Raw genomic sequence first — 24972 nt, forward strand, 5'->3', positions numbered from 1 at the left:
TTTAAAGTAGACAGCATATGACACAAATTCTTTCAGCAAAATCGGATTCCCTGAAGACAACATAACTGTCATATACATTTTACTTTTTGGCTTTGTTGAATAAAATGTTTGATTCTTTCAAATTTTAATATTCTGTTATAAAATAAGACAAGAAATGTAATAGATTTCACATTTTAATACAAATATATTCTGTACATGTAAACAATGCTGTCTAATGAATATTTTATATAAAGTTGGACTTTAAATTACAAAAATATACAACAAAACAATAACTAGCACAAAATAAATTGGACGATACATGTAAATCAATGCTTCTTATATCACAGATAATATAAAAATAAATCAATAAATAATGTCAAATCTGTATAATATTAAAATCCCTTGTCAATGTTATAGGGAGTTTTCTGACCTGATGGGACTGGAAATATTTTTTTTCGAGATTTTTTATACAATTTGATATAGACATATACCAATTACTTGTGTGCAAAATTTCAGATCATTCCCTTACTCTGTTTTTTTTTTTATTAATAATTTTAATATTTTTTTTCTTTTTCTTGTAAACTGACCTAAAATGAAAAGGATTTTATCACTTCTAACACAAATTGTACAAAGAATTACACTGGTTGTAAAGTGGGCATTTTAGTGAAAACAATTTGTATTTAATGCATACATTTGTACAAAAATAGCTTTCAACATTACCTAACTAAACATTAGACCGCTATTTTTTTGTAAGTTTATGGATGATTCCCATGTATGCACTGCATGCTGTAACAGAATATAACAAACATCATTACTTTAGTATAGTTGTTACCAAGATAAACTCAAATATTACAAACAGCCTAACATGTCTTTATAACCTTTCAAAAATAGGCCAGTATTCTAAATTAATAATTCTAAAATAAATACATGTATATCACATTGAGATACATTTAAGTCACAATGTGACATCACAAGATGCTTCAATATGACATCATAACTTTAGTAATCTCATCAGACATTTATATTCTTTCACATTTAAAAATAAAATCCAATGTCTTGACAATAAAATCTAAATAATTCTCACACTGGTATATTATAACAGATTTGACTAATGAGACAGACAACATATAAATTTGTGTGTAGTTATCATAACATCTAGGGACAGTGAATACATAATAAACATAAATATTAATCATAAACTTAACTGCTGCCTTAAAGTTTTGCAAATAACTGTAGATTTTATTTTGTTAATCACTTGGATAGGTAACCCTGTTTGGATTCAATGACCAACAAAGATCCATCAAGTAACAAGAAAAAACAACAGAATTTTCTTTCTTCCCAAAAGGATTGCTTAAGAATTTACACTTATACATGTATATGGTTTGTTATGAATATTGCTGAAACAAATATCGAGTCTAGATTTTGTAAGAACTTGTGACCAATTTTCATCTTTGTGAATTTATCTTTCATTACACTATACTCATTGATATTCTGTAGTTTTGTACACCTCACAAATTCCTGCAACTAAATTATGCACAAATATTTAAAAAAATTTTTTAGAAAAAATAATTGGCTGCAGATTAATAATCCACAATTTATTCTACTTGTTATCTAGGACTTGACGGCACTTTGCTAACATAGTTCATCACCGCAGATTGTAATATTTGTGCTCTCTGCATCTCGTCTTCTCGTACACGTGATAGTTCGGCATCTCGTGCACGTAACTTTTCTTGTAATAGCATGATTTCACGTTCTTTGCTGTCTATTGTCTCTCGATGCTTCATCATTTGTTCTGCAAAATATGATATAGACATGAGCAGAATTAACACTTCAAGCGTTTTAAGTAATACAAGGTTATTATACATTGTTGGGTACAATATTGAATCTAATTAGACAAGTATACAGCTTTCAAAACTTTATTGGGCTAGCTGCTAGTCAAGTCTAATCTAGATTTTGCAGCTGTTTACAAGTCCAATAAAATCAGTATTATACTCAACAATGTACATATATGTACAATTACCTCTTTATTTCACAAGTTCGACAATTTGACCGAATGTTGTTTCTTCCAGTACAATAAGAAATAGACATGGACTTTGAAAATGGAAATGTGGCTAGATGGAGTACAATAGTGATGTAATATAGACTGTTTTGGATCTGAGAATGAAACAAGTCTAGATGGAGTTTGATAGTAAAATGAAATTACTTTTTTGGACTATGCTAAAGCAAACGAGGCTAAATTGATAAACAAGAGGGCAATGATGGCCCTGAGGTCGCTCACCTGTATATAGGCCCCCCCAACCCCCACCCAACGTTGCAGGGCCAATTTAACCCAAGGGCTTTTATTTGCACAAACTTGGTAGACACCCATAAGAAGATGTTTCAATCTAAACATCTAAGCTCTAGCTCATTGGGCTTTTTAAAAGAAGATTTTTTTTAAGTTTTTACTATACACATATAGTTAAAAACAATGACACCCCTGGGGCCGGGCCAGGGCTTTTATTTGAACAAACTTTGTAGACACTTACTAGAAGATGTTTCATGCTTAATATCTAAAATCTAGCTATTTGGGTTTTTTCAAAGAAGATTTTAAGTTTTTGCTATACACATATAAAGAAAATCAATGACCCCCGGGGCGGGGCCAATTTTGACCCCAGGTCTTTTATTTGAACAAACTTTGTAGACACTCACTAAAAGATGTTTCATGCTTAATATCTTAACTCTAGCTATTTGGGTTTTTTCAAAGAAGATTTTTAAGTTTTTGCTATACACATATAAGGAAAAATCAATGACCCCCGGGGCAGTGCCAATTTTGACCCCAGGGCTTTTATTTGAACAAACTTTGTAGACACTCACTAAAAGATGTTTCATGCTTAATATCTTAACTCTAGCTATTTGGGTTTTTTCAAAGAAGATTTTTAAGTTTTTGCTATACACATATAAGGAAAATCAATGACCCCCGGGGCAGTGCCAATTTTGACCCCAGGGCTTTTATTTGAACAAACTTTGTAGACACTCACTAAAAGATGTTTCATGCTTAATATCTTAAACTCTAGCTATTTGGGTTTTTTCAAAGAAGATTTTTTTTTTTGCTATACACATATAAGGAAAAATCAATGACCCCCGGGGCAGTGCCAATTTTGACCCCAGGGCTTTTATTTTGAACACAAAACTTGGTAGACACCTATTTAGAAACATGTTTTGATGCTAAATATCTTAGCCATAGCTCTTTGAGTTCTTTAAAAGAAGATTTTTTAAGTTTTTACTATATGCATATAGGGAAAATCAATGACCCCCGGGGCGGGGCCAATTTTGACCCCAGGGCTTTTATTTGAACAAACTTGGTAGACACTTATTAGAACATGTTTCATGCTAAATATCTTAGCTCTAACTCTTTTGGTTTTTTAAAGAAGATTTTTTAGTTTTTACTATATGCATATAGGGAAAATCAATGACCCCCTGGGGCGGGGCCAATTTTGGCCCCAGGGCTTTTTATTTGAACAAAACTTGGTAGGCACCTATTAGAACATGTTTGATGCTCAATATCTTAGCCATAGCTCTTTGAGTTCTTTAAAAGAAGATTTTTAAGTTTTTACTATATGCATATAGGGAAAATCAATGACCCCCCGGGGGCGGGGCCAATTTTGACCCCAGGGCTTTTATTTGAACAAACTTGGTTAGGACACCCATTAGAACATATTTTATGCCAAATATCTTAGCTCTAGCTCATTGGGTTCTTTAAAAGAAGATTTTTTAAGTTTTTACTATATGCATATAGGGAAAATCAATGACCCCCCGTGGCGGGGCCAATTTTGACCCGAGGGCTTTTATTTGAACAAACTTGGTAAACACTCACTAGAAGATGTTTCATGCCAAATATCTAAGCTCTAGCTCTTATGGTTTTTTAAAAGAAGATATTTAAAGTTTTTTCTTTTGGTTGCCATGGCAACCAGAGTTCTGCATGGAATTAAATTCTTTGAACAATTGAACCAAAGGAACATTCCTGTGAAGTTTGGATGAAATTGGCTTAGTGGTTAATGAGGAGATGTCATTTAAAGTAAAAGTTTACGGACGGTTGCCGGACGGACGCCAGCCGGACGCCGGACGAAAAGCGATCACAAAAGCTCATCCTGTCACTTTGTGACAGGTGAGCTAACAAGAGCTGTCAGTAGGACAGCACGCTCGACTATTCTAAGTGCTTGATAGTAAAAGAGCCTTGATAATGTTAAATTTTTTAAGTTCACAAACGGGCTAATTTTTTTTTATAAATTCATGTTAAAGGCCTTAGAGAGAGTCTAATTATACAGTATTGGCTTGACTATTCAGAAGGAAATGTCACAAGGGTGTTTTATTGAGTATAATAATATTAATTACCTATGAATATATAAATTTGACAGAAAAGGTACAAAGGCTTGTTATTAGAATGTTTTACTCAAGTAAATCACTTGCTTTTATTATCATGAATGCATAAAATTGTCTAAAAAAAAGCACAACCCTTTAGTAGTTGTTGATTTAACAGCTTACAAGCAAAATTTTACCATGAATTTCTAAGTTGAAAAAAAGGAAAAAAAAATCCGCCTAAATGCAAGATAGATTATGGATCTTTGTCAGTGACCTACAATTACGACCATAAATCATATGTAAGTTTTAAATAAAATATGTTTAATAGTTATTGAGATATGTAAAACTTGCATGTAAAAACATTAACCAAGAGACTAAGTTTAGAAAAGGGGATATGAATCAGCCTTAATGCAAGATAGAGTTATGGAACTTGGTCAGTGACATTTACAATTATGACCTTCCAATTATGACCCTAAGTGCATGTGTAAAGTTTCAAGTAAATATCTTTGAAAACCTTTAACCTTTTAACCAAATTTCTAAGTTTCAAAGGGGCAAAATAATTCTGCAAATATTGCAGGCAGAGTTATGCAATTTTGCAACTGATGTACATTGTTACTATAAAAAAGTATTTTAAAATTTCAATTGAATATCTCAACAATAAAATTTGAGATATTTGACTTTACAAAAAAACTTTTAACCAAAATTCTAAGTTCCAAAGGGGCATAATTTTGTCAAAATTGTAGGCAGAGTTATCCAACTTGTCAATCTGATGTACCTTGTTACTATAAATAAGTATTGTAAGTTTCAATTGAATATCTCAAGCAATAATTGAGATATTTGACTTTACAAAAACTTTACCAAAATTTCTAAGTTAAAAAGGGGCATAATTCTGTCAATATTGTAGGCAGAGTTATCCAACTTGTCAATCTTGATGTACCTTGTTACTATAAATAAGTATTGTTAAGTTTCAATTGAATATCTCAAGCAATAATTGAGATATTTGACTTTACAAAAAACTTTAACCAAAAATTTCTAAAATTAAAAGGGGCATAATTTCTGTCAATATTGTAGGCAGAGTTATCCAACTTGTCAATCTGATGTACCTTTTACTATAAAAAGTATTGTAAGTTTCAATTGAATATCTCAAGTAATAATTGAGATATTTGACTTTACAAAAAACTTTAACCAACGCAGACGCCGACGCGGACGCTGACGCCGACACCGGGGCGACTACAATAGCTCTCATATTCTTCGAATAGTCGAGCTAAAAAAGGAGACAATAATGATTTGCACTGGCAGACTGCATAATGCAAATGCTGGAAGTTATATTGGATACATTTTATATGAAGTGAAATAATTCACATTGTCAATTCCCTTTTTCCTCTTCCTTATTCAGTTTAATAAAGACTTTTTGCAAATAATATGCAGGTACTTTCAAAACCATAATCACATATAAATATTGAACTCAAAATGCAGAACTGTCTACTCTCACTCTGTATTTAATTGAATGGCTTTAAAATGCTTTAATAAATATCAATTTATCTGCAATATAACATTAAAAGTTTGCTCAATTTTGAATTTGGATTTCTCTCTTGTTATCTTAAAATACTGTCTCTTAAACTGGTAAAAAGGCCTGCAATTGGCCGCAGTAGATTCAGTACACATGTAACTGTATTCAGAACAGAATTTCATTAATGTGCAGGCTTCACAAAATAATAAACATAATACCTTGTTTATGATATCTTTGAAAGAGTTTGTTTTTTGTTGAAGAAAATACAATCTTTAAACAAAGAAGAAAAAAACCTACCTGATAATTTTGTGTCAGCCTCTGCCAATTTTTCTCTCAGTTCTTTCTGGATGGATCTTTCATTCTCCAGTTTGGTGGCTGTACCTTGCATTTCTATTTTAACCTTTCCAACTTCTTGCATAGTATATACATTCTTGTTATTCACCTCCTACAATAAACATGTTGATATCATGTTATTTTTTAGCAGTAGTGTGAAACAACTTTTGCATATTTATCAAAGTAATATAACTTTAAGGTCAATGTATGTTAAACATAATAATGTTTGAAATAAGGACAAATATATTTACAAATGTTCCTTTTCCATATGAAATTAACTTTAATGTTTTTCATTCAAAATAAATTATGTTCTAAGAATTAATTATATAGAATAATGTTCACTGGAATCAATCATTCTATACATATGGACCATGTATAAGTTAAAAGATTGTTTTTATTTTTCATCTCATGATAATTATAACTTTTATAAATACATAAATTAATATTGTACTGTATGTAGAAATATTAAATAGAACCATGTCATGTGTTAATTTACAAATATTCACCTCCTTTTTATGTAAAGTAACTTGAGTTAATTAAGATATGTTCTTTAATTTTATATCCATTAGGTTCATCAAAAAGTTATGGGTATTTATTAATTGAAACAAATAAAATTGATTCATTCAATATTTGTGCAAAATTATCAATGTTACAACTCGAGGTGCATTTCTGATGTACTGACAATGTCAAAAGACGAAAGTCTATACACCTACAAAAGAATGGAAAAATGTACATACTTCATTAAGCTCTTCAATTCTCCTCTTGTAACTTTCTACCTCCAGTGTTAGAGAGCTATTTTTCGATGTTAGTTCTGATATTAATGTTTGTTGCTGGTTATGATGACTCTGAAGCTCGTCTTTTGAGATATGTGCAACTCGTAACTTCTCTTCTAATTGTTTCATTCTTGCTTCCTGATATTAAACGGAAACCATTTTCTAAGTCCTTCATTTAATATGATAAAACATATTTTTCCTTTCAAAAATGGTTATCATATAATTGCAATTTTAAAACTGTCAAACTTTTCTAAGTACAATTTTTTTTGTACATTTTCAAATTGAATACTATTTGAAATTAAAACACAACAAAACATTTCTATACATCATTACCAATGTCAACATTTTTGTCATTATGATCAAGTGGTATGTTAGTAGTTTTCATATATTTCAAATTGAAATACAAAAAGACAAACCTTTTTTTTTTACAAAGAAAATCACATCTTTAGTCAAGATCAAGAAAGAATTTTATCTCTCTATTAAATATCTAATATCAATATATGTATGATCAAATAATTTGACAAAAATACATACCTCTTCATATTTGACTTTTTGTTTAGCAATATTGATATTTTCCTCGGCCTGTAATTTATCAGTCATGTTGGCTGTCTTTAACTGACTCATTTCTTCCTCTAGTTGTAACCGGTTCATCTCTAGACGCTGGATTCTCTCCCTTAGTGTTTTCTCTGTCTCCTCTGATTCATGTTTAATCCTCTGTATCTATAATATAATCATGTGTATTATGTCTGTATGTTAGCTTAATATACTAATGCTGATATATAATATATACCGAGTGGCAGGTCATTTGTTATGTCCCATACTAAGTCATACCAGAGTTGTTACAATAAGTCAAAACAGTACACAACAATAACATCACATAAAATCAGTATGGAGTTTAAGTTTAAAAAAAAAGATAATACATATAAATTTTAATGGTTACAAAGTACAGTTCACTCTGCTGATATTCAGGGGACAGCCAAATCTATATTGTTAACCATTAGGCAACCAATTTGAAAACACGAGTTGGAACCATGGCAACAGCATCATTATAAGCGGTATATAGTGGAAATTCAAGTTTTTTTCTATAAATACAAGATTTATCTTTATTGAGTGGTATGAAATATGATAATTTTCATACCACAAGATGAAAAAAAAAACTGTATTTATAGAAAAAACTTGAATTTTCTGTTAATTATATACATTTTTCTTTTTTATGACATTACAATTTGAAAGACTTTCCCTAAAGTTTGTGTTTTGGCTGAATTAAGCAGAAAGTACTCCGGCTAGGCACCAGTGAAAATACTGAAAATATGTTTCACTGTGGTGAAAAATATTTTTTTACAGTGAAAGTATGGAGAATGAAAATACACATTTTATTTCATCAATATTTCTTAATATTTCATTTATAAGTATATATTAAATCGTAATATTCTTCATAATTGGAGATTACTGTATGCTTAATAAAACATTTTAAATGATTACCTCTTTCTGTCTTATTTGTTCTGCTTCATGTAAGGAATCTTTATTTCTACTTCTTTCACTCTGTAACCTCTCTGAAAATGTTAAATACTATATGTGAAGTATCAACTGCTAAATTTACAAGCCTAGAGTTCTAAAATATTATGAAGGTCACCAAACCCTCTAGCAATTGTCAATCTTTTAGCCATTAGTTTAATCATCCTGCCCAGTCATGTTTGTTTATAAAATCACAGAATCATTAAAAGGTCCATTTTGAAAGATTTAATCAACTGCAACACTAAAATTATTGGCCAAGACACTTTGTATTACAATAGCTGTACAGCACAGTGTACTTGACTATTCTCAGTGCCTGATAGTTCGAAAAGGGGCATAACACTGTAAAAAGTTGACTCAAGAGTTATGGAACCTGTGCCCATAATGTAACAAAATCACAGGGAACAAGTGCGTTAAGTTTCAACCAATACTCTTCAGTAGTTTTAGAATACCAATTTGAATGCAAAAGTTTAACCAAAGTGTGATGCCAAAGTCGACACCAGGGTACATTAGCTCTCAGTATTCTTCGAATAGTATAGCTTAAATTGAGGATTACTTAGGATTACTAATCCATACCTTCATATTGTGAGCCTTTCATTTTTATTTCAGCTTGAAGAGATGTTATCTGTTCCTTAAAACCAAAAATCTGTTCTGTTTGTTGACGACATTTCCTCTCTAAATCTTCAACCTGTAAATGATGAATTTTTGATAGATTGTTACTATTTTAAATGCCTGCTTTAATTAGTTAAACCTGACCTGTTTTAAATATTTTCTATTGACACAAATAACTGTTTTTTCAATTGTTTTTCTTTTGGTTGAATTTTACCCTATAAAGACACATCTAGAGTAAAATGAGTAGCTGGTGCTATGGGGCATAAGGGATGTTACACTTGTTTATTATCCTTCATATACAGATTCAATAAAACTGAGTCTGCAATATTCCTGTAATTTTCTTGTCATAAAAACTTAAAGCTTCTGAGGGATCAACCTTTTTCTATACTTTTTCTTCCATGGTGGATGAAGACTAGATGCCTGTCATCTATGCTTATCATGCAGTGCAAATGGGTAGAATCACTGACATCCAGCTAGTTCTAAGTGTAACTTTCCCACATAAAAGAATTTAAAATTCAAGATAAGATTCAATTCAATGTTGATAACAGTCAAGTGATTCAAAATATGAAACTTTTACCACTCAGCTGTAAGGTCTCTCTCTTATTATAGCAAAAAGAAATGCTACATTAGTTTTACTATGTTTATTTTAACTGTGACTATGAGTTTTAAAACTGCTTTCTGGTTGCAAGAAATCAATCTCACGCTTCACAAACATTAATAAGGTTAAGCAGACAAGACAAATATACCGTATTGTTTCTATTTATAGCCCCCTTCTAATTAGCGCCGCCCCCTGGGTGAAAAATGAAAAAAAATTCTTACCTGACTTGAAAATTTTAATATCCGAAGTGTATTTAAAAAATAAACAGAAAAAAAACTAACTGTTGTAATTTCCAAGTAACATTCAACTTTCAGTTTGAATACATTCGTGTACGTTTTCTTAGAAGTGCAACCTTCCATTGTTTATTGATTAAACCTTTACAACACAGGTAAACTGATAGTGTTACGTCATAATTTCCCGCCAAAGCAGGAAAAATCAATACTTGACAAAGTTTATCTCGGTCAGCGGACTACCGTTTTGTCTGCAATAATTTTGTGCTGCTTATTTATCGTACGTGAACAAGGGGTTTATAGGACGAAAATAGTTGGAGATTTTAAGATATTTTTAAACATAAAAATTAATTTTCATTTTATGCAAATGTGCTTCTAATTAACGCCCCCCGTTTCCGTTTTTGCAACGCCCCGGGGGCAATAAATGGAAACAATACGGTATATCATTCTACACGAAGCAAAAATATTACATGATACTTAACAAGAATGTAAAAATTAGAATTTAAGAAATAAATCAACTTCACCTTTGTTTCAAAACCAATGTTTCTTTCATTAGCTTCAGATAGCTCCTTCAGTAATTTCATTTCTGTATTTGCTCTGTCCTGTTAAAACAATATTATTATTATAATCACAAAGCTTAAAATGACAATTAAATAAACTTCATTAAAAAAGTATGCTGTTCAATCTGGAAATATATTTCAACACTCCTAGAAATACATTTCATTTGTTATGTTTATCATAAGGTAGGAATGACAGCAAGAGATACATATGATACAAAGTATTACTAAATAAAGGGGGAAAAGGTCTCGATTTATCAATAACAGTTGTATTTAAGGAGACAACAATCTCAAAATTCAACATTCAAAAAATATATTATTACCTCCCGTTCCCTGCGTATATCACTCTGATGTACTGTGGAAGATTCAGAGAGTTCATGTTTTAGTCTATTAATTATCACAGTATAGTCGTTACATTTCTGTTCTGCTAGTGCAAGTTCTGACTCTGTCATGGCAAGTCTGAAAGTGTATTTATAATAAATGAGCCATGTCACAACAAAACCAACATAATGTGTTTGTGACCAGCATGGATCCAGACCAGCCTGCGCATCCGCGGATGCGCAGGCTGGTCTGGATCCATGCTGGTCCCGAACGCACAATGTTGGTTTTGTAATGACACGGCTCAAATAATAATGGTTAATTCCATGTTATTTACTATAAATTTAGACTGTATATGTACAAGATTCCCACTCCCCTCCCCCTCACCACTAAAAATTAAAATTCATGGTATTCTTATATCAGAGCGTTGATTAGGAAATAGATTCTCATTTTTAGTGTGTAATGGTATAAAATTACCCAGTCCATATGCTCAAAAATATAATCATTAAGGCCATAACTGTGATTGATGAATTTACTAACATTTAATCTGTAACATAGTAAATATACAGGGCATAAATACATTTTGTACAGGGGAGGAAATAAGAACAGGAAATGCATTTCAGTAATTCTTTGTTTAATAGGAATTGTCCAAAGGTGTTTCGATATAAACAAATGAATCTTACTTGGAAGCTAGAGAGTTGAATGCTGCCTTTCTTTCTCCTAATGCAACTTGTAACTGACCAATCTTGGAATTTGCTGACCTATAAAGAGAGACAGATAACTTTACAGATTTTAATATTTGCTTGTTAAAGAAATGCAACTAATGTACATTTTGTGTATTAGAACAAAGCCAGCGTACATATTGATACAGTCTATACTGTTCACAGTGTTGGCTGCTTATTATGATGATTCATGTATATTGTCTTAATATCAAATGCCTCACAATTAACTTGAACAAATCTAAATTCAAAGCAAGACATTATACAATTATAGCAGCAACTGTATTTATCAATGTGATCAATGCACACCAAGATCATAGTCTGCACTGTTCACTATTAAGACATTTGAGCCATGCCATGACAAAACCAACATAATGGGTTTGCAACCAGCATGCATCCAGAGCAGCCTGCACATTCGCGCAAGTAACAAGTAGAGAAACTGATAGCGAACAGCATGGATCCTGATCAGACTGCGCGGATGCGCAGGCTGGTCTGGATCCATGCTGGTCGCAAACGCACTATGTTGGTTTTGTCATGGCACGGCTCATTTCTTTTTTTTAAATTTTTTCTCTAAACATGATTGTTTTTTGTCCAGATAGAATGATGGATAAGTCCATTTAAGATATTCAGTGTGGTAATGGTTAAACTATGTAATGTGAGAAGACAGTAGTACACATAGATAGCCTTTTAATGTGTTATCAACTTGGTAAAATAAAATACAAATTAAAAAAGTCACAATGTATAATTATGACATATTAGAATAGGTTTTGTTTGTTTGTTTTGGGTTTTACGTCACATCGACACAGTTTAGGTCATATCGTGACATTCCAGTTTTACTGGTGGAGGAAGACCTCAAGTGCCCCGCTGTGCATTATTTCAGGCACCAACGGGCACCTGAGTAGAACCACCGACGTTCCGTAAGCTAGCTGGATAGCTTCCTCACATGAAAGAATCCAAAGTCCCTGTCGGGATTCGAACCCACAGCGGGGAGGGGCAAGTGGTTTGAAGTCAATGACCTTAACCACTGGGCCACGGACGCCCATTAGAATAGGTAAAAACCAGAAAGAAGCAAAGTTTTAAAAACATCTTAAAGAATAAACTTACCTTTTTGAATCACGTAACAGTTCTTCTTGTTTGTCTATAGTTCCCATCAATTCATCCATCTGAGAATTAAAAAGTATATTTTTACTCTATAAACATGTATTCAGTATACATAGAATGTATAAATACAATGTAACTTAGAAGAAATTTTAAAAACATGATGTCAAATGGTAAACTTATGTGTTGATCCTTTGATAAAAAAAAAAAAACTTTCAAAAAGTAATGAAAAAATATTTCAAGTAAAAGTACATTATAACTGTGCATTATTACCAGGTGGTAAATCAGTTATCACATCCCAATTAATGCTCATGCATTTGATTATGGTTGAAGGTCACTATTTATTGAAACTTATATAAAGTATACAATCATGTCAAAATTATGTGTACATGGCATGATGACATTGGGAAAAAAATTCTTTGAGATAATTGACATCTTGATATGATAGCAATGTTGTGTATAATTTGAATTATTTCTATCAGAAAACAAACCTGTGTTAGAAGAGTGGTAGCCTAGTGGTTAAGGTGTCTGACTCTTAACCCAGGGATTATGGGTCCAAGCCCTTATCATGTCACAACCATGATTCTTCATATGACACCAGTAATGGTTGGTTCTAGGAAGCGGACTCGAAATAGATTAATATAAGATGTAAGAATTTGTTTCCCAATCAAGCTTAAATAAATATGTTTAAACCAAACCTGTGTAAATTTTTCTTTCTCTAAATGTTGCAAGTGTTTTGTAAGCACTGAAGTTCTCTTTTGATGGTCTTCTGTTATAAGTGCCCTGTCCTGATTCTGGCTTAATGCTGTTTCTGAAAATGTGAGATAAAGTCTTGCATTTTTATCATTTAATTGTATTCTCAATGTCTACCTATACCATTCAAGCTTATAACCATAATACTATTGGACTTATTAAAGTGGATTGGTTTACAATGGGCACATTTTCTATACGTATTTCAAATATTGAATAAAAGCAATAGAAAATGTATCATTTGGATATTATCATAAAATTTTAATTGAAAAAACAATGTTGATAAAGTTCTAAGTGATTTAGTATGAATAATTATATGATGAATAATATTTTGTTCTAGAACATTTAATTATCTGCAATATAAATATATGTAATATCTGATCATGTATCTCACACTTGCCAAACAATATCTAGATGTAATTCTTGTTGTGGTTTGTTGTTATGTCCCATAGTATGATGTTATCATAAAATTTTGAGTACAATACTGAATTCTACTGGACCAGTACACAGCTTTCAAACCTATATTGGATGCAGCCCTAGCCTAGTTTGATATAGGTTTTGCATTCTGTTTCAGTTCACTTTAATAAACATACAAAGTATCTAACAAGATAAAGTAGAGCAAAAGAAAAACAACAACAAACTATTATTAAGATACAAACCTATAGCTTTAAGAATGTCAGCTGGAATATTGTTACCAGCTAACTCTATACGTGTCAGTATTTTATTAGTCTGTAACATTTCTATGATAGCTCTTCCTCCCAACAGTCCAACATTGTTCCATCGTAAATCTGTAACAAGTTAACATCAAAAGATTATTATCCAAAGTGAACTAGCAGAGAAAATCACCAAATCAAAGGAAATGATTTTAATATTAATTATTAACCCTTACTTAGTTGGAACCAAACGTGATTAGACTTTGCCATTAGTATAAAGCCAGGCCAGCCTGCACATCTGTGCTGTATGCCTTAAATGTGTTTTCCTATATAATTCAAGGAAACCCCGGGGCAGGGCTTATTTTGATCTCAGAAAGCCCAAATCTATGCTCTGCACATAGTCTCACTATAAGTAATATTTCTGCCTAAAAGTTTTAATTTTTAAACTATCAATTCAAGAGATACAGAGTGCCCTACAAAATGTTTTAAGTGTAACCTTGGCCTCAGGGAGGTAAAAAAAAAACTGTGCTCTGCTCGTCGTCTTATTATGGTAAACATTTCTGCCAAGTTGTTTCAATTTCCTTTCATCATTTCAAAAGATACAGACCAGACAATAAACTTCTAACAGATAGACGACCTAGTGCATAACAATTTTTGGGAGTATATAAATACATATGATATCTTTTGACTTGAACATTTTGCATTTTTATAGACTTTAAGGATCCTTTCGGTAAGTTCAAATATTTTCAAAGGATTCATTTTGTAACAAGTTAAGATCATTACCTAATGATTTAATGGTACTGTTAGATTTCAGAGCTCTACATAGTTCTGCTGCTGAATCATGACTGATCTGGTTGTTGCGGAGATCTAATGCTTGTAGAGTGTTATTTGCTGCCACACCCTCACAAAATATAGTGAATGAATTGTCCAACATACCAAGAGCATTCCATTCCAAACATAAACTGTAAAATATCATAGAAAATTACTGTAAATGAGGATTGTTTTTATACAATTGAAAAACAGAAAACTTTATGAAACAGTGAAAACAAGCAATCCACAAGTCCCCTACCGGTTAGAACCCCAGCAACATTCTGATGGGCCATTGGCCATTCAATTTTACCAGTGAATGAATGACATGAATAAACTTAATTCTTTTGAGTTCTAAGTTTGTCTATATCACAGTAATGTGTTAAGTTTCCCTGCCTAGTAAGGAAATTATGTTTATACAACCTTGTCAAATTATTACGATGTGGGTTTTTAAAGTATCCTATAATGATTGAAGAAGTTGGAGTAAAAAATACCAATTTCTCGGAAAAAATCTAAGTTCAAGGGGGACATAATTCTGGAAATAGTCTTGCTAGAGTATTTAACCTTCTCAAAAATGTTGAGTGATAATAAGAAACATATATATGAAGTTTGAAGTAGATACATTAGGAAATAAAAAAGTTAATTAAAAAAGACATCTTTTTTTTTTTCATAAAAATTCTAAGTTCAAGGGAGGTAATTCTGATAATTTTTGTGCTAGAGTTGTAAACCTTGTCACATATGATGTGGTTGATGACCAGAACTTATATTTAAAGTTTGAAGTAAACACCTTAAGAAATAAAGAACTTACAGTGAAAAAGCTGAAAAATTTAAATCAGAAATCTTGAAATTCAGGCTATTTGTTGCCATAGCAACCAGAATTTTCAACATAGGAAGAAAAGAAAAAGATGTGCATAATCTCCAGACTGCCATCTACCCATATTTCAAGTTTCATAAAAATATTTTCAGTACTTTTTGAGTTATCAATGGATCCAGTTTATGTGTTTAATTTGCCATATTTTCAGACTATTTGTTGCCATAGCAACTAGAATTTTCAACATAGGAACAAAAGAAAAACACGTGCATAATCTCCATACTGCCATCTATCCATATATCAAGTTTCATAAAAATATTTTTAGTACTTTTTGCGTTATCGCGGGATCCAGTTTTGTGGACGGACGGACTGACAGACAGATGGATGGACAGAGGGTAAACCTAAAGTCCGGACTAAAAAGATGTTTAAATTTCATAAAGAATCTATAAGTGAAATCAAATCTATATATGTATTACAGTATTAAGATATCCATAACTAGTTAGATATCACACAATAAACAAACACAACATGTCCAAAAAGGTACATGTAATCTATTATTTTGCTTATCTCAACATTGTTATAAATATACATCACATTAAACTTAAATTGTTACACTTAAAACTAATTTATAAATGTCAGTTAAAGCATTATTTAAGTAGAAACAATCATAATGAACTGTATTCTGCTTAACAACAAATGGAAAATACATGTATTCAAGGGGGTCTGCTCAATTCTGTTAATTCTCAGACAATAAACATGTTATGATTAAATTATGTTGCACATTTATAAAAATATATTAAATATTGACAGATATCTACTACATTAACAAGAGCTGTCACAGGAGACAGCGAAGCTCGACTAATTTAATACTGGTCACAGTAAGGAAGACAAAACTATAAAAGGAAAATCAATTATGATATAAATATATTTATAGATATAGTCATTAGCATAAATCCCAAGTTCAAGGGGGAATAACTCTGGAAATAGTCACACTAGAGTTACGGAGCTTGTCACACAACATGTGTGTAATGATAAGAAATATATATTTGAAGTTTGAAGACGATACCTTAAAAAGTAAAGAAGTTATAATATTTCTTAAAGAAAATTATAAGTTCAAAAGGAGATAAATCTGAAAGTATTGCTTCAAGAGTTATGAACCTTGTCACATAAGATCTGGTTGATGATGTGGAATATGTATTTGAAGTTTGAGGTAGAATTACCTTTAAAACTAAAGAAGTTATAGTAAAAAATAACATTTTTCAAGTAAAAAAACTAAGTTAACGTGGAGATAATTCTTGCAATATTAGTGCTAGAGTTATGAACCTTGTGACATAAGATGTGGTCAATAATAAGGAACAAATATTTGAAGTATTAAGTTGATCCCTTAAGAAATAAACAAGTAACAGTAAAAAAACAATAACACTTTTTAAGGAAAATTGTAAGTTAAAGGGGAGATAAATCTGAAAATATTGGTGATAGAGTTATGAACCTTGTCACATAAGATGTGGTAGATGATAAGGAACATATATTTGAAGTATGAAGTTGATCACTTAAGAAATAAAAAAGAAACAGTAAAAAATAATATTTTTTAAGGAAAATTCTAAGTTCAAGGGGACATAAATCTGAAAATATTGATGCAAGAGTTATGAACCTTGTCACATAAGATGTGGTTGATGATAAGAAACATATATTTGAAGTTTGAAGTTGATAGCTTAAGAAATGAAAAAGTTAGAGTGAAAAATATTTTACTGCACCAAAACTTTAATCTAAAATCTGGACGAGGACGCTAAGTAGGACAGCTCTCCATATACTTTGTATAGTCAAGCTAAAAATGTCTGGAAATATAAATAAAAATCTTAGTCAAAACTGAAATAACTAACTTCACTAAGTCAGAACTTAATATGCTGACTGTTAGTTAATCAAAATGATTTTTCAGTTTCTGATCACAACTATCATAGTCTAAAAACATCATTTTACGGCAATACCTTACTAAACTTTTTGTATGTCTCAACAGTTTTCCTACAGCCTCTGCTGCAGGCCCTCTGATGTTGTTTCCCTATAAAAAAAATTGCAGACAGCATTATTTTATCTTTGTGACAAAAACATTCATTGACTCAAGTTTTTTCTGATAATTTCTTCATTTTTAAATATTTTCATTAAATAAATATATCCTATTTGTATCTTTTTTTCTTTTTAAAGTAACAAGACCTTTGTAAGAATAAATAATTCAGGTAAAACATTGTGAGAACAATATAAGTCCCTTCTTTGCAAATGGCTCAATTAGCTAAAGATAAACAAAAATATATAAAAAGGAATATTTCAAACCTTCATATCCAGTTTACGGACATAAGTATTCCTTGAAAACCCATGACATAAGCCTTTGACAGCTGAAAAAACATAATAAACAACAATGAATCATAAAAGCTTTAAATCCAGGTTTCTATCTGCTTAAATGATAGCATTATACTTGTACTGAAATACATAGGCTATGTTCTAGATAATTATCTCCCCTGCATGAATTCTAAATAATCTATAATTTCACATGAATATTCACCTGAATGAGTAATATACTAATTTTATACAGAAAAATTATCATGACAAATGTTTCACAAATCAAAGGACAGCAGCATCGAATAATATATTTGCATCTTTGAATTCTTATTCATGAATAAAAGTTTAAAAAAATCATATTCAAATTTTCATATCATAAAATTATGATAAAAGAAAATGCCTACTATATAAGGATTGATTAACCTTTCATAAGTGCCTGAATGACCCTCGGTGGTCCGGGGTGCAGGCTTCAAACCTGTAGGTGATTAGCGTCACAGTGGTTCAATTCCACCTTTCAGGCGTGATATTAAATACTTTCTTTTTAATTAATACTGAAAGTAACATTATTATCCTTGTTTTGGACATAAAAACATATCTCACTTGTACCATCTTACTTGATGTTTCTTTTTTTTTTTTTTAATTGAACAAAAAAAAATAATTAATTAATGATGTCTCACCAGGTAGCTTAATTAGTAAAATTAATAACTCAACACAAAAACAATGAAAATGTAAATTTTGAGATAAAGAAATATGATGGATGGTAAAGTTGTACTGTATATAATTAGACAATATGTTTCATACAATCTAAACAGATATTTTGTATAAAAATAATTTTATAAAGTTGTTTAAAAAGATAGAAAAAAATTGTTTTGACTTCCAAGTTAATTTTTATACTTAAAAGTAGAAACAAAAATGAAACAAATTTGAAAGTTTACATGTGATTGTGAATAAGATGGATATAGTTAGTAAATAAAAATAGAAAAATTATGACAACATCTTGAGTTCATGTGTAAAACTAATAAAAACCGTTGTTATTATTAATTCAGGTATTTTTTACTGAATAAAAATTAGTATTAGTATGGAATAACAATAATTGACTTCAAAAAGGTAAAAATTAAACAATATAGAATGTCCTATAGAAATATTAGATATAAAATGTAATTCCATATCCATTTTAGTTGAATGTTTTATGAATAATATTCATTACTTTTAAAACCAGCTCCAATTAAAAATCATAACAAAAATCAATCAATTTTATTAGATTAAAACTTTAAAGTGCAGTACATACTCAAAATGAAAACAAAAAATGATTTTAAAATGAAACCTACTAAAATTGGGACAAAAGTTAGGAATAACAGTAAAATTACAATGACCGATCAAGATGATCAATTTTAAAGAAAGGATGAATAGTTGAAACTTGGATTTACGTTTTAAAAGCAATTTTTAGCTTATTTCAAGTTGACATAAATTAACATACAATACATGAATATAAATGTTACATGTAAGCATAAAATGCTGTGAAATTTGAACAGTAAGGTTGACCAAAAAATATATTTGATTCCCTCCTGCGACTCATGCCATAACAAATTCTGTTTTCTATTTTTACTGAACTTGCTATTTTTTATTTGAATTAAATGGATTTCAAAAAAAAATTAGAATGCTTACTACGCATTATTTTTTATTTATAAGACTTAGTGCATCAATGAAAAAAAAAGATTCTTTTTTTAATGTAAACAGTTCTTATTTTGGATTTGTGATAAATAGAATATTAAATTTATATAGGTTCATTTCTAAATTTATTGAACTTGTTGAATAAAATTATAATATGCGAGCCTGATTTTGCGATAAATTCAGTAATGAACCTACATTCTTTCAATATCCTCTATTTCCTGCACCTTTTCAAACGACTAAAAATCTAAAATCTCACCATCTTCGCTAAGCATACAGTCAGCAAACTTGTATTCAGCAAATGTGTGATCAGCAGCAATAATCTTGCCTAGCACAGCACATGTTTTACTGGTTAAACTGTTAGTGGAGAGATTCATCACAAGCTTCTCTTTCTTTGAAGTATGCTCCATGCTTTAAACAAAAATTATAATATAACTATAATTTTGATTCTACTAATGATAATTAATACATTGTACATGTACATGTAACAATGCTTTTTATTAACAGTGTTAAAGTTCAAAATTTTCTATCTTAATATTGCAGTATAATTATATTATATACAAATATACACACTGACTTCATAGAAATTCTAAGTATAATTTTTACTATAATTTCATTACTTGGAAAACAATGGTAAAAATTTACTAGAAAGTTTACAAGAACAATAAATATTTTATAAAACACAATGTGTAGCAGTTTTACTCCAATGTCTTTCATTGTTGAATTTTTTACAGATTCAAAGAAGAATTTTATAACAAGACAGGGAGAAATGGGTTTTAAATTGATATTCTAAATTTTGAACTGATATTGAAACAAATGTTGAATATTGATCATGATGATCAGAGACATAGAGTTATGTATGTCTCTGGGGAAACGGACAAAAGCCCTCCCGTCAAAAAACGACAAGGCGGACAAAAGCCCTCCCGTGAAAATGACAGGGCGGACAAAAGCCCTCCCATCAAAATGACAGGGTGGACAAAAGCCCTCCCGTTAAAATAACAAGGCGGACAAAAGCCCTCCCATGAAATTAACAAGGCGGACAAAAGCCCTCCCATTACAAAAATAAATATGTTTGTTGAATACCTGTGTTTTTTTCATTGCACTCAACATATTAAAATTGTTACATATATTTCTTGTTGTTTTCAATTGGCCCAAGTATGTGTATGAGCTAGAACTACCTTTTATTCTGAATATACCTCCCTGAAATGTTTAACAAGGTAACTTTTACACGAAAATCGTTAAAAACAAAGTCACTTTTAAATGTAATTGACTCATTACAAGGTACATTATATAAGTCTCTTAGTTAGATAATTTTAACATCTTTTTATCATTTATTACTCTATTATTACTAACTTCACATAGGAGTAATCCTTCATATCTACGTGAATAAATATGCACTTACAGATTTTAGCACTAATTATTCAGATGGCTTTCAGAAATGTGCTCAAGCTCATACAAACACGGTTATGCCAATGGAAAACAAAACATTCATGATTACAATTTTAATATGTTGAGTGCATCGAAAAAAAAATATAAACTATTCAACGTACAATAAAAGTAACATATATAAGTATTTGCTGCGGGAGAGCTTTTGTTCGCCCTATTATTTTCACGGGAGGGCTTTTGTCCGCCCTGTCATTTTCACGGGAGGGCTTTTGTCCGCCCTCTCATTTTCACGGGTGGGCTTTTGTCCGCCTTGTCATTTTCACAGGAGGGCTTTTGTCCGCCTTGTCACTTTTTGACGGGAGGGCTTTTGTCCGGGAGGGCTTTTGTCCTACACTCATGTCTCTGTGATGGTATTAACAATGTTGTGATATTCAGATGAGAGTTCTAGTGGATCTTACCTTTTAAGCAGATTAACAACACAATCTTGGGCTTCAAGACCATGCTCCTTACACAGTCGTATAAATCCATGTTTGAATTCCTCCACCATTTTACAAAAATTACAAGTCTTCTGGTATAATGATAGGTAATATTCCTGTAGAAATACAAAAAAAAAAATTGGAATTTCAGCAAAGAATGAAATGTCCATATTTCCTGGGGTTTAAGTTTGTTGGATTTTAAGTGTCTCAATCAGTAATTTAATGGTTATGGACATTAAAATGTCTAAGTACTAGCAGTACTAAGTGCCAATCCAACTTCATAATAATGCTAATACATGATTCACAGAAATACCAAACCATTGATTGCTTTATTTATTTGTTCACCAATTTTTAACTTTTTTTGATACATGTATGTGGATTATTCAGCCAAAGGAAATAGAATACATGTAGATTCTTAGCATCTGTTTTGCGACCAATCAAAATGTTTAATGACTACATGTATGTGTTGAAGTCTGATATAAAATTACAAAGAGTAGAAAACATGTAGAAAACAGACACAGTTCTCATTAATTAACTGATTGATATTTTAATATTAACTTTTTATTAAATTGATAATGATCCCCCCCACACACACATACACAAACACTTACATGTCAGACACTGCCTGAAAGCTGGAAAAAACTGTCAGACATTTAGTCTGACAAGCCATTGAATTTTGTCAGATTGACAAAAAAAACTGTTCAACAGACACTTTGATAACAAAATCAAGGTTTGAGCAAGTCATTTTGTGTCTATCATGGCCTGACTTTGTGAAAATGTGTCTGTCATCATTCATTTCCATAAATTCTGACAATTTTCAGGAAGTCTGATATGTATGTCAGAACTGAAATGACATCCTTATTTTTTCAGTTGGAATATAATATAGTCAAAATATATTGACATGCCAAAGCTAGATTCTGAGATATTTTCGTGCTGGGTCAGAATCTCGCTTCTTGAGGCCAGATATTGCCCCAACACAATATCTCCTTGCGCAATACAATTAGTTGGACTAGAATATAATATTGATAAATAATGTTTAAATTAATTTATAAGGTTATTATATTTTTCTGATAAAAAATTAGCTAGTTTTCCAATATAGGCAGAATGTATTGAAATGCTAATTTTTTTATTTTTTAGTTTAAAAATTAATAAATATGTAAGGAAGTGGCTAGCCGTACGGGCCCGTACGGCTAGCCAAAAGTTCTAGCCGTACGTGAGTCACGTACGACTAGCCAGGACACACTGTATTGGCTAGCCGTACGGCACTTTTCAAAAATATATGGAAGTCGAAAGTGCATATGTTATTTTGTGTCTTTAAACAACGATTTTAATCAAATCTCCGCATTTGTCCTAGTTTGTTCACTTTAATAAAGATGCTCCGCAATTTTGCACAAAAAAAAATGAATACGAGTAAGCGTTGTATAATCTATCTTGTCAAAGTTGCATGTTATAACGTCCTTAATTTTCATGCTTATTATTTGTATGAAAGATGAATTGTTAAATCTGTTAATTAAGCACATGGATCGAATAAATAATGATCGGAGGGGAATAAATAAATAAATTAAAAGAATATTAGAAAAAACGGTGAAAAGGAAAAATAATTTAATAATGCAAACTTTCCTTAATGATGGACGATGGACAAACTTCTACATATCGACGGTAGTTGACGCAATTATCAGAGCCCGACAACAATTATTTTCGGTGTTTTTTTGTTTTGTTTTTTTTTCAATTTAAAAATTTAACTTAAAGAAACAAAATAAGATTATTATCAAAATTTTGTAAACTATTTCAATTGATGTTATTTAACTGCAACCAAACGCTATTTTTTTTCTCGACGTCTTGAGATGACAAAGTACATTCTTTACTGTAGTCAACGCGTCGATAAATCTCAAAAAAGTAAACATTCTTGACTAAAATCCTCGCTTTAAGTCATAATTAACATATGCACTTTCGCCTTCCATATATTTTTGAAAAGTGCCGTACGGCTAGCCAATACAGTGTGTCCTGGCTAGTCGTACGTGACTCACGTACGGCTAGAACTTTTGGGTAGCCGTACTCACTTCCAATATGTAAAGGTTACAATATCACTGAAAAAGTACAAATTGCCTACATGTACGTATTATTAAAAAGGGGCCAATCATCACTAAAATGGTACAAGTCGAACTGGGACTCTAAATCATCAGTGGGGCAAATTTTGTATTATTTACGGTATAACCTATTATCAAATTGTTTGGAGTGTGACTAAAAAAAGTTTTGTAGCACCTCACTAAATGCCGACAGCTGTATTCCTGTATACTACCGGCCAAGGGGCTAACTTAATGATTTAAATGCTAAAATCTCGCTATTACACCCACAGAAATGCACTTTAAGATGTCTTATTCATCTCTTCATTTGATTTATCTACAATGATGACTGAAAAAAGAAAAAATTTGCATAAAATTTAAAAAGCGATATTTTTTCTATTCTGCGTTCATAAATTCTGCAAGCGTATGGAGGAGTTGACAGACGTTTCACTATTGGGACGGTTCACACCAAGACGGATTTTTTATCAGGTTATGCAAGCCTAAACTTGAAAATTAACATTTTCATCAAGATTTGCATACAATTCTAACATACATGATGAATTTGGCATACTAAAATTAATGTGAAACTCGATAAATAATCAAGTGCTTACGTTTTTCAATGTTAATTATTGATCTGGAACAGAGATGCGAAGTTTTTAATCCAGGATATTTTAATTTTTGCCTTCTAGTCCTCCATTAATTTACTATCTAATCTGGAATGTCAGACGTTTCACTCCCAAGACGTTTCACTATTGAGACGTTTCACTCCCAAGACGGTTCACACCTAGACGTTTCACTCCCATTTTGTCAATTGTATGGACGTTTCACTCCCAATTTTTAAGAGATGTTTACTAGGAAAGTTAACAAATTTTAATTTCTTTAATATCAAACAGTGTAAAAAGGAAATTCAATTTAATGTTTCATTTTGTTGATTTCAATGGTATTGTTTATACAAATTATTAGAAGATTACTCATTTAATTATGGGTTGAGTGATTAGAGGTGTAAATGAAAAACAAATTTCTGAAATATCACTTTTATTATAAGTGTAACAACATGAGAAAATTCTATTTACAGTAAATTAAAAAAAAAAGATAAGAATAATATAGAAAGAACAATAAAGACATATTATAAGTATCAATTTAAATATTGAAATCAATACCAGTAAAGTATCTAATATTATTCAAACAATAAAAAATATCAATATAATAAATATATTATATAATGATTATTTTCATTATAATGAATATAATGATTATTTTTTGTAAGTCTTCAACAATGAAATGCGAAACATGTGTATAAAATAAATTACTTTTTAAAATTATTTTTTCTTCAACAATTTATTAAACAGTAGCCATTAAACAAACTTAAGTAATTGTGGTGTTATCTCATCGGCTAATTAGTTGTATAAACACTGAGACCATCAACTAACAGTTTGACACCACTATTAAA

At 30.9% G+C, this 24972-nt stretch overlaps 1 protein-coding gene and 1 non-coding gene across 2 annotated transcripts; one reads left to right on the forward strand and one right to left on the reverse strand.

Moving 5' to 3' along the window:
• Nucleotides 1-160: 160 nt before the first annotated feature.
• Nucleotides 161-24238, reverse strand: LOC132738138 (leucine-rich repeat-containing protein 45-like). Its single transcript, XM_060725595.1, has 18 exons — nucleotides 24134-24238; nucleotides 21442-21575; nucleotides 19857-20008; nucleotides 17924-17985; nucleotides 17584-17654; nucleotides 14764-14942; nucleotides 13987-14115; nucleotides 13276-13388; nucleotides 12584-12642; nucleotides 11444-11521; nucleotides 10766-10901; nucleotides 10410-10487; nucleotides 9022-9133; nucleotides 8416-8486; nucleotides 7468-7653; nucleotides 6898-7071; nucleotides 6125-6272; nucleotides 161-1771 (listed from the first exon to the last, which is right to left on the reverse strand). Exons 2-18 carry the CDS (start codon nucleotides 21528-21530, stop codon nucleotides 1587-1589), a joined length of 2022 nt encoding a protein of 673 aa, XP_060581578.1. The 5' UTR covers nucleotides 21531-21575; nucleotides 24134-24238; the 3' UTR covers nucleotides 161-1586.
• Trnastop-uca (transfer RNA opal suppressor (anticodon UCA)) lies at nucleotides 18364-18450 on the forward strand. Its single transcript has one exon. It is a non-coding gene; the product is annotated as a tRNA-Sec (tRNA).
• Nucleotides 24239-24972: the final 734 nt, after the last annotated feature.

The sequence above is a fragment of the Ruditapes philippinarum genome, unplaced genomic scaffold (genome assembly GCF_026571515.1).
Source record: "Ruditapes philippinarum isolate M1 unplaced genomic scaffold, ASM2657151v2 ctg4109_1_1_1_1, whole genome shotgun sequence".
Taxonomy (NCBI): Eukaryota; Metazoa; Mollusca; class Bivalvia; order Venerida; family Veneridae; genus Ruditapes; species Ruditapes philippinarum.